The 22,075-nt window shown below is 44.0% G+C and overlaps 1 protein-coding gene across 1 annotated transcript; it reads right to left on the reverse strand.

Moving 5' to 3' along the window:
* Positions 1 to 413: 413 nt before the first annotated feature.
* LOC119389685 (bleomycin hydrolase-like) lies at positions 414 to 18,095 on the reverse strand. Its single transcript, XM_037657047.2, is given in 12 exon segments — positions 414 to 632; positions 799 to 862; positions 1,828 to 1,948; positions 5,482 to 5,549; positions 8,303 to 8,461; positions 10,114 to 10,269; positions 10,936 to 11,028; positions 11,821 to 12,051; positions 13,533 to 13,610; positions 13,612 to 13,686; positions 15,198 to 15,346; positions 17,742 to 18,095. Coding segments are annotated over 12 exon segments (1,356 nt in total). The 5' UTR covers positions 17,752 to 18,095; the 3' UTR covers positions 414 to 480.
* Between the last annotated feature and the right edge of the window lie 3,980 nt (positions 18,096 to 22,075).

The raw sequence follows: 22,075 nt of genomic DNA on the forward strand, positions 1-22,075 counted from the left end.
TTAGCAGCCGAGGATCGTAACCACTGTAACCGAGGCAGACTTTGGGTCATAGGAATGTGCCTCGTTGAGCTTATAATTAGTACTATAATAATAATTGTAGGGGTTTAACGTCCCAAAACCACGATATGATTACGAGAGACTCCGTAGTGGAGGACTCCGGAAATTTCGACCACCTGAGGCTCTTTAACGTGCACCTAAATCTAAGCACATGGACCTAAAGCTTTTCACCTCCATCAAAAATGCGGCCGCCGCAGCCGGCATTCGATCCCGCGACCTGCAGGTCAGCAGTCGAGCGCCATAACCACTAGACCACCGTGGCGGGTCTTATAGTTACTGACGCGAACTACTATTGGATGCAAACAGTGAAGAAAAGAGGCCAAATTTCTGGAAGAAACACAACGAGTTCGAAAGCATTTATAAAAGAAATGCATTAAGTTTCCTTCATTTATTATGTTTCTGAACACAAGAGTGGTGAAGACATCAATGAGCAAGAGCCCCCATGGGATCCCAGGCGGGCAGCACCTTGGGCTCCTTCGAGTTCGCAGCTATCACTTCTGCAGGCAGGTACTTCTTGTCCACAACCACTTCAAACACAAACTCCTTGAACCAGTCCCGGGTCATCGTGAAGAAACCTGGAAGAAAGGTTCAACAGAAAATTCTTAAAAACAAGAAACAAATGAAGATAGAATAGGGTGTCCAAGGAGTTGTACTCACAAATTCTATACATTACACCCAGTACAATAACAAACTGAAGACATTACTTTTGACTACAGAGAGTGGAAAAAATAAATAAATTACCTTTCTCTCCGGTGTCATCGCCCCAGGAGTTTTCCACACGGAACTTCACTGGTTTACCATCAGCCTGAGTAAACAAGGAAAGAATATAAAGAAGTTGACCCTCAGTACAGCGTCAACTGACACTGAACACCACAGCTAGCTGCATACTGTTCCATGCTACCAAGTAATCATCGCATTTTTTTTTTACTACTTATGTGCCGTGACAAGCACCAATAACTTGGTACACTGGAGGAGCTGAGCTATTGGCAGGCACCAAGCTGTCAAATGTGCTTTTTATTCATTCATTCATCTATGTATTCACAAGCAGGTGAAACAAAAAGGTTTAAGAAAAAAAATCTAGCCCTGGAGTTTTACGTCCCAAACTCGTGGTTTGATTATAAAACATGCGATTGTGGAGGACTCCAGATTAGATTTGAACACCCAGGATTCTTTCACCATGAATCTAAATCTAAGGGCCCAGGTGGTCTTGCATTTCACCTCCATTAAAAAAGCAGCTGTCATGGCCAGGAATCAAAAGCATGTTCTCACGCTTAGCAACGGGACACCTTAGCTGCTAAGCTACTATGCCGGGTCCAGCAAAGTTCGTAAAGTAAAGTAGTACGTACTAAGCCAACCGAATTCGGTCAGATGTGCTACTTGAATAAATACTTAACATTAAACGCCACTGAAGCCCCATTATAACATGTGAAAATAAACAAATATCTCAGGTGATGAAGTACTGCTTTGACGCAGAGGTTCAAAACTGTGGCCAAGTCAGTGTGCCGAGTGTGCTGTGCTATTTGTACCCGTACGTTCGTGCCAAGCCGGCACCAATATCGAGAAGGACACAGAAATATTGTGAACCGGTCTTGCAAGGTCTGAAACAAACTGGTTCATGAACTGGTTCATGCAGCTCAGGTAAATTGAAAAGACCTTAAAAGTTCACAGTTTTTTTTTACGACGGCATGTTGATAGTCATGGCCAATAGTAAACCACACAATGTACTCAAGCGACCACAGAATGCCCAAAAATCTGGGCTTGTTCACTCACATCAAGGGACACTCCAGTAAAGAGCATCGCATGGCCCATGCAGGATTCGCCATAGATGAGGCGGTCTGCTCTGGACATCCCTAACGTGAAGGTGGTCCCGAAAAGTGCTTCATAGTCAAAGCTGAAAGGAAGGAAAAGAAAAACGGCATTTGTGAACAAGAAACGAGACTGAACAGATGGTGGTTACGCAGGAACGTTTTCAGCATCCCTACAGAGCGAACACTTCTAATGCCACATTTATTCGCAATAAAAGTCGCTGAAAAGCAGGGTTGCCAATGGTGGCTCCTTTTCACGAAATTGGCGAATTTGAGAGGCCCGTGGCGACCTAAAATTATGAATGGCGACATGGCGAATTTTTGGTGATTTTCGGCTTAGGTCTCCACTGAGTTATGCATCCTAAGCTCAGTGTTTTCCCAACGAATGAGCGGCAACATTCTCGGTATTTTTCTTTGTTTTAGACCCACGAGTAGAATGTGCACATTACGCGTCATTCGGTATGTCCGTCCTGTAACTCTTGTGTATCTCCTCAATTCATCTAGATGCAGTAGGTACTGGAACGCCTCCCAGCAACATTCTAGCAAAATGTAAGTCAGCGGACTGCCTTGCAAACCGCGAGGGGGCAGTGTTTGACTACAAGTTTACGGCTTTAGGTGCTTTAAGCTTCTCTAAAGTTTCGCTTCTGAAGGGGCTAGACGTGTTCCGACCATTTGTTCCACCAAAGCTCCAACTGTTCTGAATAGCTTAGCGACTTATTCACTGTTGCAGCACCCCCAATTCAGCGCGTAAAGACTGTTTTGGAATAGCGAAGAGAGGCAGATACGCGGCTATTCGTGCAATAAAAAATATTTATTGAGGCATTTTCCACTGTTCTCTGCGAGCGTGTGCAATGAAAACAATTGCTACATAACATTTTATATTTTCTACCTGATCATTAATAACGCATTAGATTGACGCGTGTAGGTAGGGGTGACTATAAGAAAGTTTGTGGCGTCTGGTATCATATTAGTTCACAATGAAAAGGTGCAAGACTCGCTAATGATCGGTTCCTGTAAGAATTCTGTCGTGTTACCACCTTCAATAAATCTTTTAATCCTTTTAATTCATATAAGGGTATGTAAAGCTGTCTACTAACACTGCTTTCACGGTTTTCGCCCAAGGTTTACCACATTTTTACCTTTGAAACGAGCGGACAGGGATGGAAGGATATCATGAGCGTTTCATTCATTTACCCTTGCGCCACCACGCACATCTTGCGGCTATTCGGAGATGCAGCACCATGCATTCCCATGGTGAAGCGGGTGATATGACTGGCATTGAGAAACGCCAATATAATTTCAGGGTCTTGGCTGGTACTGTATTCTATGGGGTTATATGTGAGTGGAAATTTTTATTACTAGGTATGCCGCACATATCTAAAATGGCGACTTTTTTGGCGAAATTTGTAAAAAAAATGGCCACTTTTGGAAACTTTTTCCTCGTCATTTGGTGACATTTACTCGAAAGCCAGTGGCAACCCTGCTGAAAGGTGACATAGCTTTGCGCTTTAGAAATAAACAAACCCTGTTATACGGCTGTCAATACATTGGTTCTAGATTACTTAGTGTGTCTTCACCTTTTTGGCGTTTCATTTGCAGCCCGTCACAATGCATTACGCGCAGGCTCTTGCCCGGCTCGCAAAAGCGTTTACAACAACGAAAGCCAAGTGCGAGACGTGCAGACTTGCACATTTTGCTGACCGAACTTCTAGCATAGCTTTCACAGCATTGCATCTTAGCCTCCATCTTCTTCTGAACATCTGTCTGTTTGCAGTATTTATACTTGTACAAGTCCCTCACTTTTATTGATTTTACTTCAGAATGGTGGTAAGGTTAGGCGCTTATATGAATCGAGCACGTGGCTTTTAGACATATGCTAGAACCACAGCCATCACAAGAGATCTACAGAATGATGCAAACACTGGCTATGCACACACACACACACACACACATCTAATATTCAATACCACTGCTGAATTTCCACTTGATTTATTTCGTAATACCACATTTACCTGCACTTTTTTTTCCAGGCTGTTCGTTAGATGTGGCTCTTACACGAGTAAGACATATGACTGCTTATGAAAACTGAGAAGTATGTCCAAAATAAATGATGTACAAAGCCTCTCCCTCAACCCCCCCCCCCCCAACCACACACGCATTGAAGATTCAGCGACCACTGATGAAGTTCTTTGTCCCTATTCCTCCACTGCTTTACCAAGCCTTGATGTCATTTACATCATGACTGGAGCTAACAATAACAGTTAACATATTCTTAGAGATGATCTGGATGTGTGCACCGGCTGCAAGCAACCAAAACGAAACTACGTCTTCTTTCTTTCACATCTTTAACTTTTAAAAGTGTGAGGTGCAGGTCCCAAAGTACTAAATACCGTATTTACACGATTGTAGGTCGACCCATTTTATCTTAAATTGAAATCCGAAGTTGGGGGGTCGACTTACAATCGAAACCGAAACTAGTTTCGGTTGAAAGGTCGACTTACAACCAAAACCGAAACAAACGAGAAATCAGGCACGCCGTGGCATGATCACGACATTGTGTTTACGTTCCGGCTCTACCTGAAACATATATCGTATTTTCTTGTGTATAACCCGCACCTTCAGCAACGTTTTGCGGAAAATTTTCTAAAAAATGATTCCCGTGTATTGCCGCGAAGCTAGCTTTCCTGTTGGGCTTTGAAGCACTGCCGCGAAGCCACCTTTGCACACCAGAATTCTTTTTTGTTTTTTTTTTTTTTTTTGCCGTACGATTTTAGGGGGTTCGACCTACATTAAAGTCGACTTACAATCGTGTAAATACGGTATATAACAAAACTTTTTATCTTCCATCAGTAAAAATGTGGTGAATAAAGTGGAAAGTAAGCCAATCTGGCTAACAGCATGATTTGCCTGTACTAACATGTTAAAGGGGTACTGACACAAAATTTTGCGGCCGAGATAGCCTGCTGGATAGATTCCCGTGTACATGCGTGTACCATCTGCAAAATATCGACAGCGAATAAAGCTTGGAAGATATTTTATATGAATTTTGAAGTTCGCGAGCGCGATCTAGCATTATAGGCTGTACCTGGTGCATTGACACCCTCGGTGGTGACCCGAGGTGACCCCCCTACTTCCCCTATGTAATCGTTGCAGCCGGTACAAGTTATGATTACGTCGTAGCTGCCATTTCTGTCTTGACGCACTTCCCGACCAAGGAGGTTTTCCCGATGAATCGCTCCTCGCGAGCGGGTCAAGCCTGAAGTGATTCGCCACGTCGAAAATTCCTTCCATCCCCGCCGCAAGAAAATCGACGACAATGAGCCCGACGACGACAGACCGCGCGGAAATGCGTCAATGTTCTGTGTGCTCACGTGACCGAGCGTTTCACTCGCTAGGTGGTGATAGTTGCACCCGGCGGCTTGTCGTTTTTGGAGCTTTCAAACCGAAACTGAGGCTGTGTCGGTAATGAGGAGCTTGTAATTAATTATATGTCGCGCGTTGCAGCAAACGATGTGCCGTGTTATGACTAACAGGCCCCCAGCAACGCATTGCAGCAAAAAAGAAAAACGCGGGGCGCAAATTTTTGTCAGGATTCCTTTAATACTCCTTGCATACTTACTAGTCTGTGTCGAAAATTCCCCTCTTCAACTCGCATCTCTTGACAACTTCGCAGCCAAACCACACGGGCTACAAAGAAATTGCACACAGAGGGAAAAAAAAAGTTCAGCCAAGATAATGATAAGCAAAGCGCTGAATAAACCTAGCACCTTTGGGAATGATTCGCACTTAGGATGGGAACGGAAAATGTTGAAGGCAGCAGGGCTAAAGGGACGCAGAATGAGCACTGTCTTAAAAAATTAAATTAAGAAAAACGAGTTTTTTAAAAGCGTTTTTCTTCATAAATTTCATCTGTTGAACAGTGCCCGTTGTGTGTCTTTTCTATCTGAGTGCTTCCATCATTTTCTGCACCGATTCAAGTAATGCAACCATGTCAACACCGCCAGTATTCTACCTTATATCAAGAATAACAACATGAGCTTGAAATCACTATGCGACAGTACCGACATGCCCCCTGTAGAAATCTGAGCAGGTTGTAGCAGAGGTCGACGAAAAAGTTACTGCAATTCATTTCCATGTGAGGAGTGACGCTGGCTTCACAGGTAAAGTAGAAACCCATTGAAAGGCAGCATGCATATTAGAAGTCGCATAAAATAAGCACACGTGGTTGAATCTGCTCGCAACCAAGCCCCATTACTTTCCGGCATCCAGCCTCCACTACCACCTAAACCAGGAACAAGAATTTCACATCCATTGACATTGAAAGCACAAACGGAAGAGGTTGCAAGAAAATCGAATGGCGTTGTTTCCTTCCCCCACTCTAAGGCAGTCCCGGGGCAAAGAATATGGCATCAAAGAATGCCAGCACACTGCTAGTCATAACGATCTTTCATGCAGACCAGCTACGCCTATTGGCCCAATGGTTGTTTATACAGTAAAAGCCCGTTAATTCGACTCTCGTTAATTCGGAAAATCGGTTAATTCGGACACGTCATCTGGTCCCTGTAAATATATGCATCACTCTATGAGACCGGGCGCTCGTTATTTCGGACAGATTTGACTGCAAATCGGATAATTCGGCGACTTTCGGGCCGCTGGCGAGGCTCGAAAACGAAAAAAACCATTCGGAACAAAAGTGAAGCTCAAACGCTGCATCGCCATGGACATCAATTATCGGCTTGGCTTGACACTGGTTGAACGCCTTTTCTTCGCGTGTGATAGCGTGTGGGCGTGTGGGTATGGCGCGGTGTCATTTTTGTTGCTTTGTTCCCGTTGGTGTGCTGCATCGTTGAACGCCGTTTTATCGAGGAACGATTCAGTACGGCTCCTTTAGCTTGATCGTTGCTGGTGCTTTTGTGCTGACTTCTCGTGTGAACGCACTCTCCGCCGATGGCAACGCCGGCGAAGCGGCCCAAGTACGAGGCCAAGGACTTCACCACCAAAGTAGAAATTTTGCGTGCCCTGAAAAATGGGCTCTCCCGACAAGAAGTAGCTCCTGCGAAATGACGTCGGCAAACAATACGACGTGAGTCTCCTGAGCGCAGTTAGCATTCTTCACGTATGTGTGGCAGAGCACGCCTGTGCACGCCATTGCCAACTGTTTCAGGCACAGTGGCTTTGTTGTACCTGACTCCAGCGATGCCGCAGTGGCCGAAGTGTCCGCCAACGACGGTGCCGACGACGGGCAGGATTTCGGAAGTGTTATGCCTGATGCAGTGACACTCGACGATTATACCTGCATTGATGGCGTTGCCACTGCCAGCTCTCTGACTGATGAGCAAATCGTCAAGGAAGTGATGCATGGCGACGAATCCGAGAACGAAGAGCCTGAAGAGGAGCAGCCACACTATGAGCCAACAGGCCCCCTCGTACTGTGAAGGAAGCCGCGGAGGCCCTCGTCGTCCTCAAAGAATTTTGTTTTGGCACTGCAGACAGCATGCGAGCTGCTGAGCACCTTGAAGGGCTCAGAAAAATTGTGTCCGCGCGAATTTATGCTCGAAAACAGAGACGCATCCGCGATTACCTTGTAAAGTAAAGGTATGTTGAAAAAACTCTTGCATTTATTGTGTTTATTTCGACCATTCGATAATTCGGACATTCGGTTAAGGGGAGACATGGGTCTTGAAAAGTGTGTTTTTAATAGTTGGGTGAACGGAATGAAATTTAATGCACTTATTCAGTTTTTTCTGCAGATTCCAAATCTCTGAGTAAATTTTTAATAGCTGCATTAGAACAGAAGATATGCTAGTTCTACAACGTTTTCTAGCACAATTCTTACGGGGATTTTTGGCAACTTCTTTTCATCAAACACAAAAGCAAAGTATGCGGCAAGATTGCCAGAAAGCTGGTCCAGCCAATGATGCTATTTATTTTCTTATAATGTTGTTCACCAAATGATAATTCTCAATAATCATAAAGTGTATGTAGCAAAAATTTTTCACTCGTATTTGCATCCGTTTATTTTGCATTTGAAGTTCGATGAAAACAATCAAATCAGCATCATCGGCTAGACGAGCTCTCTGGCAGTCTTGCCACATATTTTGTTTTTGTGTTTGACAAAGCAAAGTTGCCAAAAAGTACCGTAAGAAATATGCTCTCAGAAATTGTGTAACGTTTGTTCTAATGCAGATAATAAAAAACTACTTGAAGATTTAGAATCTGAAGAAAAAACTGAATAAGTGTATTAAACTTTATTCAGTTAACCCAACTAATAAAAAAATTTTTTTCAAGACCCACGTCTCCCCTTAATTCGGACATTTTTTCCGGTCCCTAGAAATCCGAATTAACGAGCTTTTACTGTATATCCTTTGTTTAGACAACAACAAGCACTTGTCCTCGCGTAATGAGCACTGCATTCCTTAAAAGGAAAATCAACTACAAACCTCGTTTGCCTTGACCGAGTCAACGATGGACTGCAGAAACACTTCTATGGCCTGGTTGTTGTAGACTGTCGGAATGCCTCCGACAACGTTGCCGAGGCAGTCCACCGTGTAGGTGTCACCGAAGGGGTTCGAGGGTCGAGTGTCATTCACCAGGCACACCTGCACAACGTTTAACAAAAACATAATTACTTAGAGAAAGGAATAAGCACTCTTGACAGGTGACCTTTCGGAGGGCTGGTTCAGATCCACGGCAGAAGAACAGCACAACTTTGTGTCAGACCAGAACAGTGGACAGCCCCAATGCATGCCTACTCTTAGTTTGTCCCTGTAAAGTTGCCCTGCTCTTCTGGCATCAGAAGTTGTACTGCTTATTTTTCTAATAAAAGTTTCGCACATCTATCTTCACTTTGTTAATCCGCCTATCCCATTATAGCTAAGTAGTGCATATCTAGACACACAAAGAAAAGCATTTTGTAACAGAATAGAAAGTTGGGCGAGTTGGTGTATATTCATATTTAAAGAAAAGCGGCGCACAAAAAGACGGAGACAAGAAGAGAACCACACACAGCAGCGCTGTGTGTGGTTCTCTTCTTTGTCTCCGTCTTTTTGTGCGCCGCTTTTCTTTAAAAAGCATTTTGTTTGCGGTTCTGCATTCCTACAAGTGTCAACAAGTGCACCGCTTTTACAATGGGCCCACCTTATCTTATGATCACACCACAAAATGGACTTTTTTTCAGTACTAGCTTTATTAATATTAAATGTCAGTTTCTCTGCGGGCACTAACAGAATAACACTGATTAACAATAAGCTTTCCCAATTTCGTGGGTTGCAGTTGTTAGAGAAAAACACGGCAGATTATTTACGTTCGTCCGCTTTAAATGTTGCATTAAAGTTCTAGTAGTCAATTGGTTGCCATTGAGAGATATGCTCCCGTAATTGAGGCTTCTTCAATAGCTAACACGTCTTCGTGAATGACAAACATGAAATTTTAGGGACAGTAACGTCTCACTATGAATAGTCTTAATATTTGCCTTTTCAGACTCCAAAACCTTGTATCAACAGGTTAGGGAAATGGTGCAAAAACTTGCACTACAATGTGACATAACACTACTACTTAGAAAAACAAAATTGGGCTAATTGGTTAAAAAGAGACACGTTAAAGAGAGACAAGGCATGCAAACACAGACACAAGAGAGAAGTCAAGACACCACAAACAGCAACTGTGGTGTCTTTACTTCTCTCTTGTGTTCGTGTTTGCGCGCCACATTTCTTTTTATCATGAACACTACTTCCGATGTTCATACTATCTGAATCTAATCACACATAGCCAATGCACTGGTTTACGTGCCCTATTGTGGCAGTCTTTGAGATGCCCATTCTGGAAGTCTGTCGCTAAGAGCACTGAAGCCTGTCCATATGACAATCTGAAGTTGAATGCTGCCATGACAGCTAACATAAACAGCTTGGTAAGCCATTTTGGCGGCAGAGACCACGTGGGAACACCAAGTCTTGACTGTACTACCAGCACACCGTGGTTCAGGTGTTGCGTGTGATGAATTTGACACAGCTGCAATGTCTGTGAAAAAACATCAACTCAATAACTCACAGTCGGCCGGACACTTTTCAGTACGGCAGTTTGATTCGACAGTCAGTCGTATTGCTGTCATTATTTCTCAACTCTCAATTTCACAATCCACTTCTGCCAAACTTGAATGCTTTTATGAGATGGAAAAGGTTCTGAGACTAACTTAAGTAAACATAGACCAGTGGGTGTGTTGTTCGCTAGGAGAGGCAGAGCGCCGTGATCGCACCTTGTCATCAAAGTTGAAGACTGGTTTCACGTGCTTCTCATAAAACTCCAGCGGAGTGATGGGCCCCAGCCGGTTGTAGGCTTTGTTCTTGTCGTAGTACTCCCAGGTGAAAGTGGTTGGCGGTGTTCCAAGACAAATGGAAGCAATGCGGTACACCTGCATAGTAAACAAGCACAAAGAAAAAAAGAAAGAAAAAGAAAGAATGAAATTAGCTGGTTCAGGCTAGTTGGTAACCAATACTACTAATTTTTAGTGCAGAATCTAGTACAAAGGAACGAACAGTACAAGGCTGAAGTACAATAACTGATATATGTCACATAATACAACACCTTTTCAGTACTGGTAGAATTTTTTCTTCACGAAAAGAGAGGGAAGGCTGTCTAACATAATGTTGGAGACGTCAGTTCTTTCTGAGCAAAAGCAATGTATTTTGGCAATGCAGTAGTTTTGATTTGTTAGAATCACTATGATTTAGGTTTTGGAACCACCTAATCTTTTAATAACTGTTCAAATTTTAATACTATCAGCTGTTGCTTGTGGTTATTTGTGGTTTTCATAAGTTTGTTATGCAGGTTAATAGTTCACGTTGCACATTATAGTTAATAGTGCATTGTGTTCTGAAGCTTATCTTCCATATGGTATGTCAGTCCTGCGCTAGTGGGTAAAGTGCGTAGCCTTAATTTACAGCTAGGCATACATACATAAGAAAGTTGTTGATTAAAATGTCTAACTGTATGAATGCACAAAAGATGTTTGCTGCACATACTTGAGCCACAAGATATCCATCGAAATTACAGTTCACATAGTAAACATGGAACTTACCGTTTCCATCATCTGCTCTATGGTCGACTGGACATCTGCGTCAGAGCAGCCTTTTGCCAGCAGAGTGTACAAGTCTTTCGCAAATTCGCGCAACTGGAAATGAAAGCGAAAGGATATGTGTATTCCATGGTCAACTTAAGCAACCATCAATACACACAACACAAGATCAAGAGAGAAAGCAAGATATACAGTATGGTACACTGTTAAAGAGAACACTCATATGCGCACTTTTCATATTGTTGGCCCCCTAACTGCAAGTGGACATGGAAACGTAGTTCATGCACAGCACTGTTCTGTCAAAAGGAGTCAGAACTGTCAACCACCAGAAGTCTTGCGCAAATCTAAGCCACAGTGCTTTTGCAAGAGAGCGAAATCCGGACATTTCCGACATGCAAGTCTTCCTATTAACAGTGGACCCACCTGTGAATGGGGTGACCGGTGTTTGCGCAATAACATTTCAATGTCATGCACTGCCTATCGCTAGCACACCTTCGCTGCAATGAAAGAATGCAAACTAGGCCAACTGCCTGCACTGAAGTGCAGTGGCCAGAGGCAAGAGTTGGCAACAAAGAGGAGTTATGGAGCAGCGTGTTGCCTGGGACTCCCAAAGATCAAGATAGAACAGTCAATTGTGAAAACCAGTGCAACAGCTGACAACGGACTAAAAGAGGAAACAGAGACAAGCTTGCCTCTGTTCCCTCTTTTAGTCCGTTGTCAGCTGTTGCCGGATTTGTTTGGGAGTGGCAGCGCAAAGACGAGGACAAAGAAACACAGCAGACGATATGGGCGCCGACTGTTTGTTGCACTGTTTTTTCGCAATAAATTAGCATTCAGCCCAATCAACACATTGCTCCAGTATGATCAAGCCAAGTAAGAGGGCACAACCTTGCTGGTGAGGATCTGATTGAAGCGGCGTGATGACTCAGAAGTGACGGACTCCTGGTAGCACTGCTTGGGCACGAGGCCGTGCTTGGACACTAGGTTGTGCACCATGTGCCACTGGCCGCCGTCTTCAAGGGGTTCGCGGAGGAGGAAGCTGAACAGACGGCCCTCAACGGTCTCTCCCCGCCGCCACATCTCGACCACGTTGTTGAGGAAGTAGTTGCTGCGCTCCACCTGCGGTGATATGAGAGAGTTCGTCACAAAAATGCGCAAAGAGGTGAATGAAAGCTGGCAACCTTAAAGGGACACTAAAGTGAAACAATGAACCAATTTTGATTGAAAAACTGTACTCTTACAACTTTAGTGTAGTTAATTTGACTAGGTGAAAATTTCATTTTTAAATTTTTCGCCGAAATTTCTGCGTGTGATGTCACGGATGTCACAGTATTTTTCATATTTTGGTGACATTGGTTCAACAAAATTTCCTGATACTCGCGTGTTAAGTCTGTGGCCTCCCACAGAGGACAATTTAGTACTTCATTTTTACTGATTAGGAACTACCTAGGACCTAGTAGACGCCGTCAAAATCTATGACATCACAACGTTTGTGCCGAAATTTCAAGGTTGCATTGCCAACCGCATTTTCTTTTTGCACGTTTTCTTGCTTACCAAGTGTGTTCTCGCAGCAAGCTTGGCAGAGTTTGGAATTGTGAAAGAGTAATTTACGAAGATGAGAAAAATCATTTTTCTCTTTAGTGTCCCTTTAACAAACCTTTGAATAAACTGACCGATTCATGCTTGCACCTCAATTGACACATCTGGGGTGGCAACGATGGATCCCAACAAGATTTAAGCAGTGCAGCAGAAAACGCCATAGCATTACCACCTTCAGTGACAACAGCTTGCGTGGCTTATGTATCATGCAAGGGATTCGCTCACTTGCAGATCAAATGCAGGAAGAGCAGTTTAACCCTCGACATAGTATGTACAGTGTGGCATTAATTAAAAAGAAAAAGAATGGGAGAAGGGAAAGACTGCTGACCAAATTCTTCCTATGGGACTCGGACTGAGAAAGAAGTTATTATTCTGAAAGAAGTACCATGCAAAATTGTATCACAACATTCTATACTCTGTTAAAGCCCACGAAAACATGTCAGCTCCGCACAGGGCCATCACTAGTCCCCCAGCACAGCGAAATTGCATAAATGCTATCCAATAGCGCTGACTGACTTTCCTGAGGTCAAGCACTTTTCCAGTGTTGCAGATAGTTGAAGGTTCCATACAGACACATTTGTGTCACCAGTTTTAGGTCGGAAGCTTGAACATGCTGGTAAATTTCGTCCGGGATTCTGACATCACTGCTCAGCCAAACGTAACGTTTTAGGCAGCAACGACAAACCTTTAATGCTTAATATGCGTAGTATTTACATTAGCCAAGGAAAGGCACTTACTGCTTGAGCGGAAACCAGCTAGCACAACTGTCTTCCACAGGTAATGGGCAAGCGTGCCCGCCACAGTTCTGTGGGCAGAGCTTACGTCTTTTCTTAGGTTGTAACCAAGTGTAGTGTAGTAGTACATTATTTAGGGTGCTTTGATGCCTGCCAGCATTTTTCACGCTGCTTAGAGGGCTTGGAACTTAATTTAACAAGACAGCAACACGAAAATGTTACGTCCATACTCCCAATTACATCGAGAAAGCAACATATGGATCTCACCTTGTCCCAGAAGAACAGGTACGCAGCGCTGAGTTCTAGCTCGTCCAACTGAAAGTGCCTCATGAGTGGAACCCGAATCGCAGTTCAGGCACGCAAACAGCCAGCATCGCCCTGTCACCTTCTGGTTTGAGGGTGGTCTCCCTTCGACATCAACCTGTTCAAAAAGCATACGATGATCTGTGGAGGTCTCTATTGTAAAATATATACAATATATACACAGACAACGAAATTACCTATGGTGCCTACACAAAATACACTTACTTATACTGTTTCAAACATCAGGTGCAATGCTATGGAAGCTAACGAGACTTTTTGCAGTAGATGCATTCACACAAAGAATTAGTTCGATAATTTTACCACCTGTAGTGCGATTCTTTATCCTTTTGAGACCGAGCAATAAATAAAGATGCTCTGTGCCTTAGAAATAAACAGTGTTATTTATATGGTTGGCGATAGGTTATTCTGGATCACTTAGTGTGTCTTTGTTTTTGTATTGTAGCCTCCGCGATTAGTACTGGCAGCGCACAGCCGAGCCAATCGCGGAGGCCATGTTTACGATGACGAAATCCAAGCGCGAGACACATTTTACTGACCAAACTTCTTGCATAGCTTCCACAGAGTTGCACCTGATGTATGAAACGGAGTATAATTACATTCAGAAGTCTTATATGCAAAACAACGATGTGATTATGAGGCATGCTGTCGTGAAGGGAAGGGGGGGGGGGGGACCGGAATAATGTTTGACCCACAGGGTTTAATGTGCACCTAAACAAAGGTACAATAATTGGGTGCCCATGCACTTCACTGCCACTGAAATCTGACCACCAGGGCCTTAGTGTCAAAAAGCTCAAGCACAACGGTGAATTTTGCTATTGCTTTCAATGCTCCACCTTTGGACAAAACAGCGACTTTTTACTTGTGAAATGTGTTTTACTAAATCATTCCTTAAATGCGTTTCAACTCATCATGACAGTGTCTTGTGCATGAAGCAAGGTCGCAAGTTGTACAGGGACCTATTGTAAGTATTTTGAGGTAATTTCACTAATATTCATCTTGTTTATCAGATTTCTTGCTTTCTTAAAAACAACCCAAGCTCCTGCTGATGGCAAGGATGATGAACTATCTAAAGTTACAAAATGGTAAACTATATATATTTCCTAGCCTTGGTGAGCTCAAGGAACTTGTGGTAAATAGATCTCACTGGCGTGCGTATACATACTCATAGTTTCACCAAGTGTTGCCAGCAACTCGGCGCTTCAGAACAGCGACCTAACAACACGTTTTGACGTTTCTGAAAGACTACTTGTGCTGTCTCTTTAAGCCGACTTGCGTTTACCAACAAGTTCTATGCCCAGGGGCGGATACAAGATCTTTCCCAAGGGCTGTTAGCTTACGAAAAGTGGTTAGCTTATGGGAAGTCGGCTCATGAGAGGACTTGATAGGTCCGGTTCTTGGGGGTATACATTAAAGATTTAATGGGGGAGGGGTCAGGACATCCAGACAGCCTCCCTGGATTCACTCGCGTCTATGCCACCACTCCACTGTTCCTCTCACCACATTCCCTCACACACATGGCACTTTATGCTACACAAGTGGCCAGGCAGCCGAGTGATGCAAAGGGAAAAGACTGCTGTGAGCACTAGGAAAGTGCAGTTTTCCACTTGCCTTGTGCGACACCACGTGATTCACTTGAGCCGTGCGCTTCTGGCACAGGTCCTTGAGGTCAACCTTGGTGCAGACATTTTGGGCAAGCCGATTCTTCGGGTCCTTCTCGAATTCCTTCTGGAACTTTTCAAGCAGTTCCCTATTCAAAGCTGCAAGGGTAACAAAAAAAGGGCCGCAATGAACAATCGATAGCCTTCACGCTCGCAACTACTTCAGCACTCGTGGCTAACAATATTCATGTTACAACCTAAGATTGGGATCTGATGTCCCTGTCCCATTCTGATAACACCAAGAAAAGCCAGCCTGCCTGAGACCTCTAAAGGATGCCATTTGGAATTTCACTTGGACATGGGTCCTAAATAGTTCCAGCACATGCCTAAGATGTCTTTGGTGCCCTTAAAAGAAAATACACTAAACATTCCTAGAACACTCTCAAAGAAATTGCACAAACACGGTCACAACTTGTCCACTAAAACACGATCACCTTGTTATTAGCTTGTACTAACTAGAGGATAAGCTGTTACGTCACTTTATTAAGAGACCACATGCTCCTGGCAAACAAATACCTGAAGTACAAATGTTTTTTTCTACTGTAAAGTATGACATGGCACCTAAGACGTATAAATCCTTTTTTATAGGCAGCATGCTACTAAGAGTAATGTATGGGGCAGCGCTAGAACGAATACAAGGACAAGAAAAGACAGGACATGCGCTGTCTTTTCTCGTCCTTGTATTCGTTCTAGCGCTGCCCCATACATTACACTATGAACCCTAACCAACTCGCCCACCTTTTCGATATTATGCTACTAAGAGTCTAGTCTGTTTTCAAATTTATTGGAAAAGCACAGAAGAGCCTCACAGTTCTAAACATCGACGTGCCTATGACAATCCACTGTAGTGTGCCACCATCAAGGCTCAATCTCTTGTGCGTTGACTTGCAGTCACAGATACTACGCCTGATGTTAACGTATCTCAAGGAAATAGACTTTTGTCAATGTTATCTGCTGCAACGTGTACTCTGTACGCCTTTTCTCTCCATTCTTTCAACAGACTATGCCCTCCACTGAACCACTCAACCTACACTGACCTTTGGTGTTAAGAAAAAATGATTACACCGGTATGAGTAAGCTACCCTTCCACGATGCCAAAAACACCACTTGGCAAGAAGATGCATGATAAGCAAGAAAAGGCGCAAAAAGGAAAGATTGGCAGTGGCACCACATTGAAGTTCTCATACCAACACTTCGTGACGTCGTCGTTACTGATGGATATGATAAATGCGGTCTAGAAATATATTAATTGCCCTCAATATTATGTTTTGCCAGCATGCAGCTGAGTATGGTTTATCGCTCTCAGAATGGCCGCAATAAACATAATAAAATCTCCTTTTCAATGCAGGTGGCTTGTGCGTTTTTTTTTAGAACGACGCTGTTTGGTTTCGATAAACTTCAGTGCACCTCGCACAGAGCCAAACACATGACGCCCTCGAAGCTTTCCACAAAGAAAGTAGAAAACATTTTGGCAAATGTGCTGAAGGATTGTTTGTCAGCGACTATGTAACAATAGAAAAATTTTAAACAGTAATAGGAGTAAGGGTATGCTTACAAGAAACACAAGTCGACGAGTGGCGGCGACGTGAAAACGGACAGCCAGTTTGAAGTTCACAATTTATGCAAGACCAAATATATATAGCGAAGCTGCATGCAATATCAAATTAAGCTCGCAATGTAACAGGAACAGAATATTGAAATGAAAAGAACAGTAGCTAAAAAACTTAGCAGTGTCTTAACCTATGGACAATGAAGTGCTCATGGGTGTGAAATCATAACATATTCAAATAATATATATATATATATATATATATATATATATTATATATATATATATTATATATATATATATATATATATATATATATATATATTGTATATATATGTCACTTGAAATTATTTTACTTGGTAGCACTGCGTAGATTTCTGCATGACGTGAGGCCTGTAACTTGCAATGAGAACGGAAATCGCGCTACACCTGGCGAAACTGCCGTAGGGAGGAATACTTTCACATCAGTGCACACACTGTGTACGTTTTACTCTGTGTACGCGCTTTTGTATTACTTTTTTTTGTTTCGCAAGTGTGTTATTCGCGAAGTGTTCCAGCTGCGAGATCGAAGCGAGAAACTAGAAAGAAAAAAAAAAAGAATAGAGGAATTAAAGTAACCAATGAGCTACAGTGCCCCGCATTTATTCAAGGCCCCGTTCTTGCGGTGCAAAGGAACAGTTGAAAACTAGTTCAAATGCGGCGGTGCGCTTTAAAGCAGGACGATTATGCGAAATCACAATAGCAAAAGTCCGAAAAAGCTTAAGACAAGAAAAGTTTGTAAAAGCACAGGAGATGCCAGCTCCAACGCGGAACTAGATTTCCGAGAGCTCTAAAAAAAGTGAACTCTCAGTGTTCAACCCGCCGCGTAGCAATGGCAGGATGTTGCAACACGATTACAGACATAAGCGAGCAGCAGTAACGAAAAAGAATAGTTATCGCGCTTACCTAGTGCCATTACGGAAAGCGCAAGATAGCAGCAGCAGCAGCAGCAGCAGACCTCCGATGTAGGAAACTGAAGCAAAATAACTAAAGCGTTTTTCCCTTTACGAAGGAACGTCAGTCACAGTGAAGTTGCTAAGGGAGACTGAGGAGATCCGTCCGTGCACTTGTGCGAAGAAAGGAGCGAATGGCGATAGCAGCAAACCGCTGCCGAGTGCCGGAAATGTCGAATTGGGGTCCCAGCCGCGCGATACAGCACTGTGCTGATGCCGCCGCTATCCACAGCGCTCCCTATGCGCGGATAAAAAGTCTCTTTTTCCCCCCCACTTCACGGAAGCTCTCCAATGCTACCCTGCTACTACCGCGACTACGCCTGCAATGACTCGGTTTGTTACGGAGGCTCAAGATGCGAGTTGGAAACGGATTAGTGCTACTTTACATTTGTTCAGTTTTCTAATTTCCAAGAGCGGAGCAGCGTTGCCAACGAGAAAACGATTTCTGCTGCCGTAGGCGAGAGGCAACGCGCTTGGCGCGGAATTCGTTTCATATGTTCTTTCGCGACATTCGCATCATGCAGTTCTGCAGCTTTTACTTGCTGGCGGGACAAGAAATACTACTGATATGCGTTGCTTCCGGAGATGGCCCGCTGTACTGGCTGTACGTGAACGTATTACGCTGCAGCCGCGTGAAAATCGCTTAAACAGGATTGCCGCATTGTGCGAACATCCTGCGAAATTAGTTGGTTTTACATTTGGAGTTGATCAGTTTGGCTTGCTGGTTAAACACAGCGGCGCCCGGCAGGTATGACAACCGACGACAAATGGACAGCGTTCCATTTTTCTACTTCGTATGCCTTTCTCCGTTCCTGTCGGTTTTCCGCGCTGATGCCACCCACTAAAATTAAGCTTTCGTTGATTGGAAAAAATTCGCCCTCTCTCGGCTGCCACACTTAATCCAAGCAGTGCAAGGGTTTCAAGAATCAGGGGGTGTCAGGAGGGGAGGGGGCGAACTTTCTCCACCTTCTCCCCCTCCTCTTGTGCGCGGTACACGGTGCACGGCGCGCACGGTGGATACATATTTATGATCTGTATTTTGTACTAATAAATTGTCATTACTAAACGACATATACTGAACCCTTACTGGAAATACGTGGCGCAAGGTTGCAACTGAGAAGAAACAAGAAGAGAAAGAAAGAACGAATTTCAAGTAACGATGCACCAACTATAACCCAACATAACGTACTGTTAAGACTGAACCCTTCCTTAATTATTGGTGAATACTTTGATATATTCGACTACAACATGCCGAATGGTTTTCTCTGTCGCAGTGACCGAGACGACGAAAACATTGCGGCTCTCGCGCGTCGAAATTGAGGAAAAGTAACTTAACTTATATTTTAAAGATTTCCTTTCAAACAATCTCTTTCTTGGCTACTCCCCTGTGCGTGTGTCTACTCGACTCCGTTTTAGTATAGGTACCGGCCATAATTAAGGATTATTTCTCAATGAAACTGCTGATTGTTTAGCGAGATCGAAGTGGTCCGATTTTAGCACACTTTCCTTTATCTGCTTATGTCATGGCTGCTCGGCTTCGTAGGCGTGTCATCATGGACATAGGGGGGGGGGGGGGTGCAAAGTCTGCTTAATACATTGACTTAATATGGAGGGGGGGGGGGCGGCGACGTACCTTCACCCCCCTGAAACCCTGTGCACGCCTATGATCATGGAAACATTTACAAACCCAGCACTGATCATATACACCGGATACCATACCCTCGTTGTATAATCGCATCTATACCCAGACGTTTATGCAACACAATGCAAAGCTTGCTGGGTGGTTCGCGCCAACCTCGACCACATTATATGGGCATGTCCCACAGCGACACGCAACACAAACGCCAGAGCAGTGGGAGGCTATGCTGCTCAGCTCGTGCCCGGAGGACCAACTCGGCAGTCCTGCTGGCCGAAGACTCCGCCAAGACTCAAGGTCTGGCCACCGCCTGAGGAACGGACTAGTCTACCGGCACCCGCCTCCTTTGACGCTAGCAAGGACACATAACAAAGTTTCGTCTCTCTCTATCTTTATCGAATATCGCCATTTGACAGTAGCGCAGCCAGAAATTTTTTTCGGGAAGTTCAGGGATACTTTACGTATGTTCATGCGTGCGACCTACCCTCCGCCCCTTCTCACCCCTGGCTACGCCAGCGCTGGCGGAGATCATTTTGTCATACACGAAAACCAGAAGTGTCCATCACAAGGCCACGCGATCGTGTAACCAAGCTAAATATCTATACAACGCTAACCGGAGGCTCACCTTCTAATCAGCTATCTTTACATTGTCGAGAGTGTAAGTGCACAGCAAAACTCGATGAATGTGCAGTTTTGTACCGGCAGAGGAATGAAGAGGCGCGTGTAATGATCGAGGCTTGACATATCGATAGCGTATGCCTGAGCCAACCGTCGATTCACTTGCATAAAGAAGAAATCAAATGCCTTAACAGTTATCTTTCACGTAGACCCCCACGCGTGCCGAATGGATAGGTTCGCCTATTAGCTGGGTATGCGCAGATAAGTTTTTGTGTGTTCTTTCTTTTCCGCCGCTGTGCGCCTTTTCAATTGTTAGTCGGCGTTTGTATACTGTCTTGACTTCATTATTGTGTCCTTGCTTGCACGCTCTGTCTTTTAAAACGAATACTTACCAACTAGCTCAGCTCTTTAATTCTAAGGAATACAACGCAGCTAGCCCTTACAAAAATTTGTTTCACCTGTCTGTCACCTATGAGTCACCACCCAGTCACCCCAGTCACCTCCCTGTAGACTTGACCTTTCTGCAGACCTGGACTGCAGATTTTCTGCAGACCCCAAGCAGACTTTTCTGATAATGTACGCCCAGAGTGTGTGCGTGTGAATATATATATAATATATATGTATGTATCTATATATTCTGGACCATGACACATTTCATAATAATGATTAAATGAATTTCACCTTTCTGTCACCCGCCAGTCACCCACCAATCATCCCCATATAGACCTAGTCTGCAGATTTTCTGCAGACCCCTAGCAGACGGCAAAGCAGACTTTTCTGATAATGAGCGCCCAGAGTGCGTGCGTGTGGATGTATAAATATATATGTATGTATCTATATATTCTGGACCATGACACATTTGATAATAATGAATAAATGGATTTCACCCATTTCACCGTTCAGTCACCCACCAGTCACCCCCATATAGACCTATGCAGATTTTTTGCAGACCCTTAGGAGACGGCAAGCAAACTTTTCTGATAATGAGCGCCCAGAGTGCGTGCGTGTGGATGTATATAATATATATGCATGTATCTATATATTCCGGACCATGACACATTTGATACTAATGATTAAATAGATTTCACCTTTCAGTCACACACTGATAGGGGGTAACAGAAAGTCTGTCACTTGTCTGTCTTCACGTGATCTGCACCTGGGTTGTTCATGGTCTGCAAAAAGGCTGCAGCTTTTCTGGAGCAACATGCGACAGCGTGCCAACTGGTAATTGGAATTCGCTAATTAAAATAGCGTTGCACATTTGGTGGGTTTAGGTTAACAGATCTATGTGTTTTATGGCTACCTAACATCCAGCATAAATTTACATGCATTCTGTGAACGTGTAAATTAAAATTTTGAAGCGTAGGAATTTTCCCACCGGCACTGAATGGCAGGTCAAGATACCATGGCTATATATACCGGGTGGTCGGTGTTAGGTTGTGAAGCGCGAGTGTGCGGTATTTACTTTGCTGTTGTTGCGTGTACGCTGTGGTCGTGTGTTGGTGGGTGTATGTACGGTATCCTACTCCTGGATGCTGCATGTTACCTGACTCGTGGTGCTAACGCAAGGGGTAGCTCTTATTGCAACAAAGCTCCGCACATATTCTGTAGAAATGCTGCCGAAATTCTTCAGACGCTCTGCAGACGTTCTGCAGACATTCTGCCGGCATGCTGCATCCTGGCGGCTACAAATGCTCTGCAGACTTTCTGCAGAAAGGGTGTTCCAATTGCCTACTGGGAGGTGACAAGGGGTGACAAAAAGTCTGTCACTTTTTGTCACCCCGGTCTGAGAACTGGCTAACCTCCCTGTCTTTCCGTTTTTCTTCTCCTCCTCCTCCTCTCTGTCACTTTTCTTTCCGCATTCCGAATCCAGGGTGACTCGTGGTCTGTACAATTTCTGCAGATAGGCTTTTAAGTTTTTTTGTAAGGGAGGTCTGACCAGGTTCCGTCACCACTCTTCACCGCCCGTGGCCCCGTGTACTGTGGCACTGTGCGATGTCAATGCACGTTAAAGAACAGCAGATGGTCGAAAT

Source organism: Rhipicephalus sanguineus, chromosome 4, assembly GCF_013339695.2.
Source record: "Rhipicephalus sanguineus isolate Rsan-2018 chromosome 4, BIME_Rsan_1.4, whole genome shotgun sequence".
Lineage (NCBI taxonomy): Eukaryota > Metazoa > Arthropoda > Arachnida > Ixodida > Ixodidae > Rhipicephalus > Rhipicephalus sanguineus.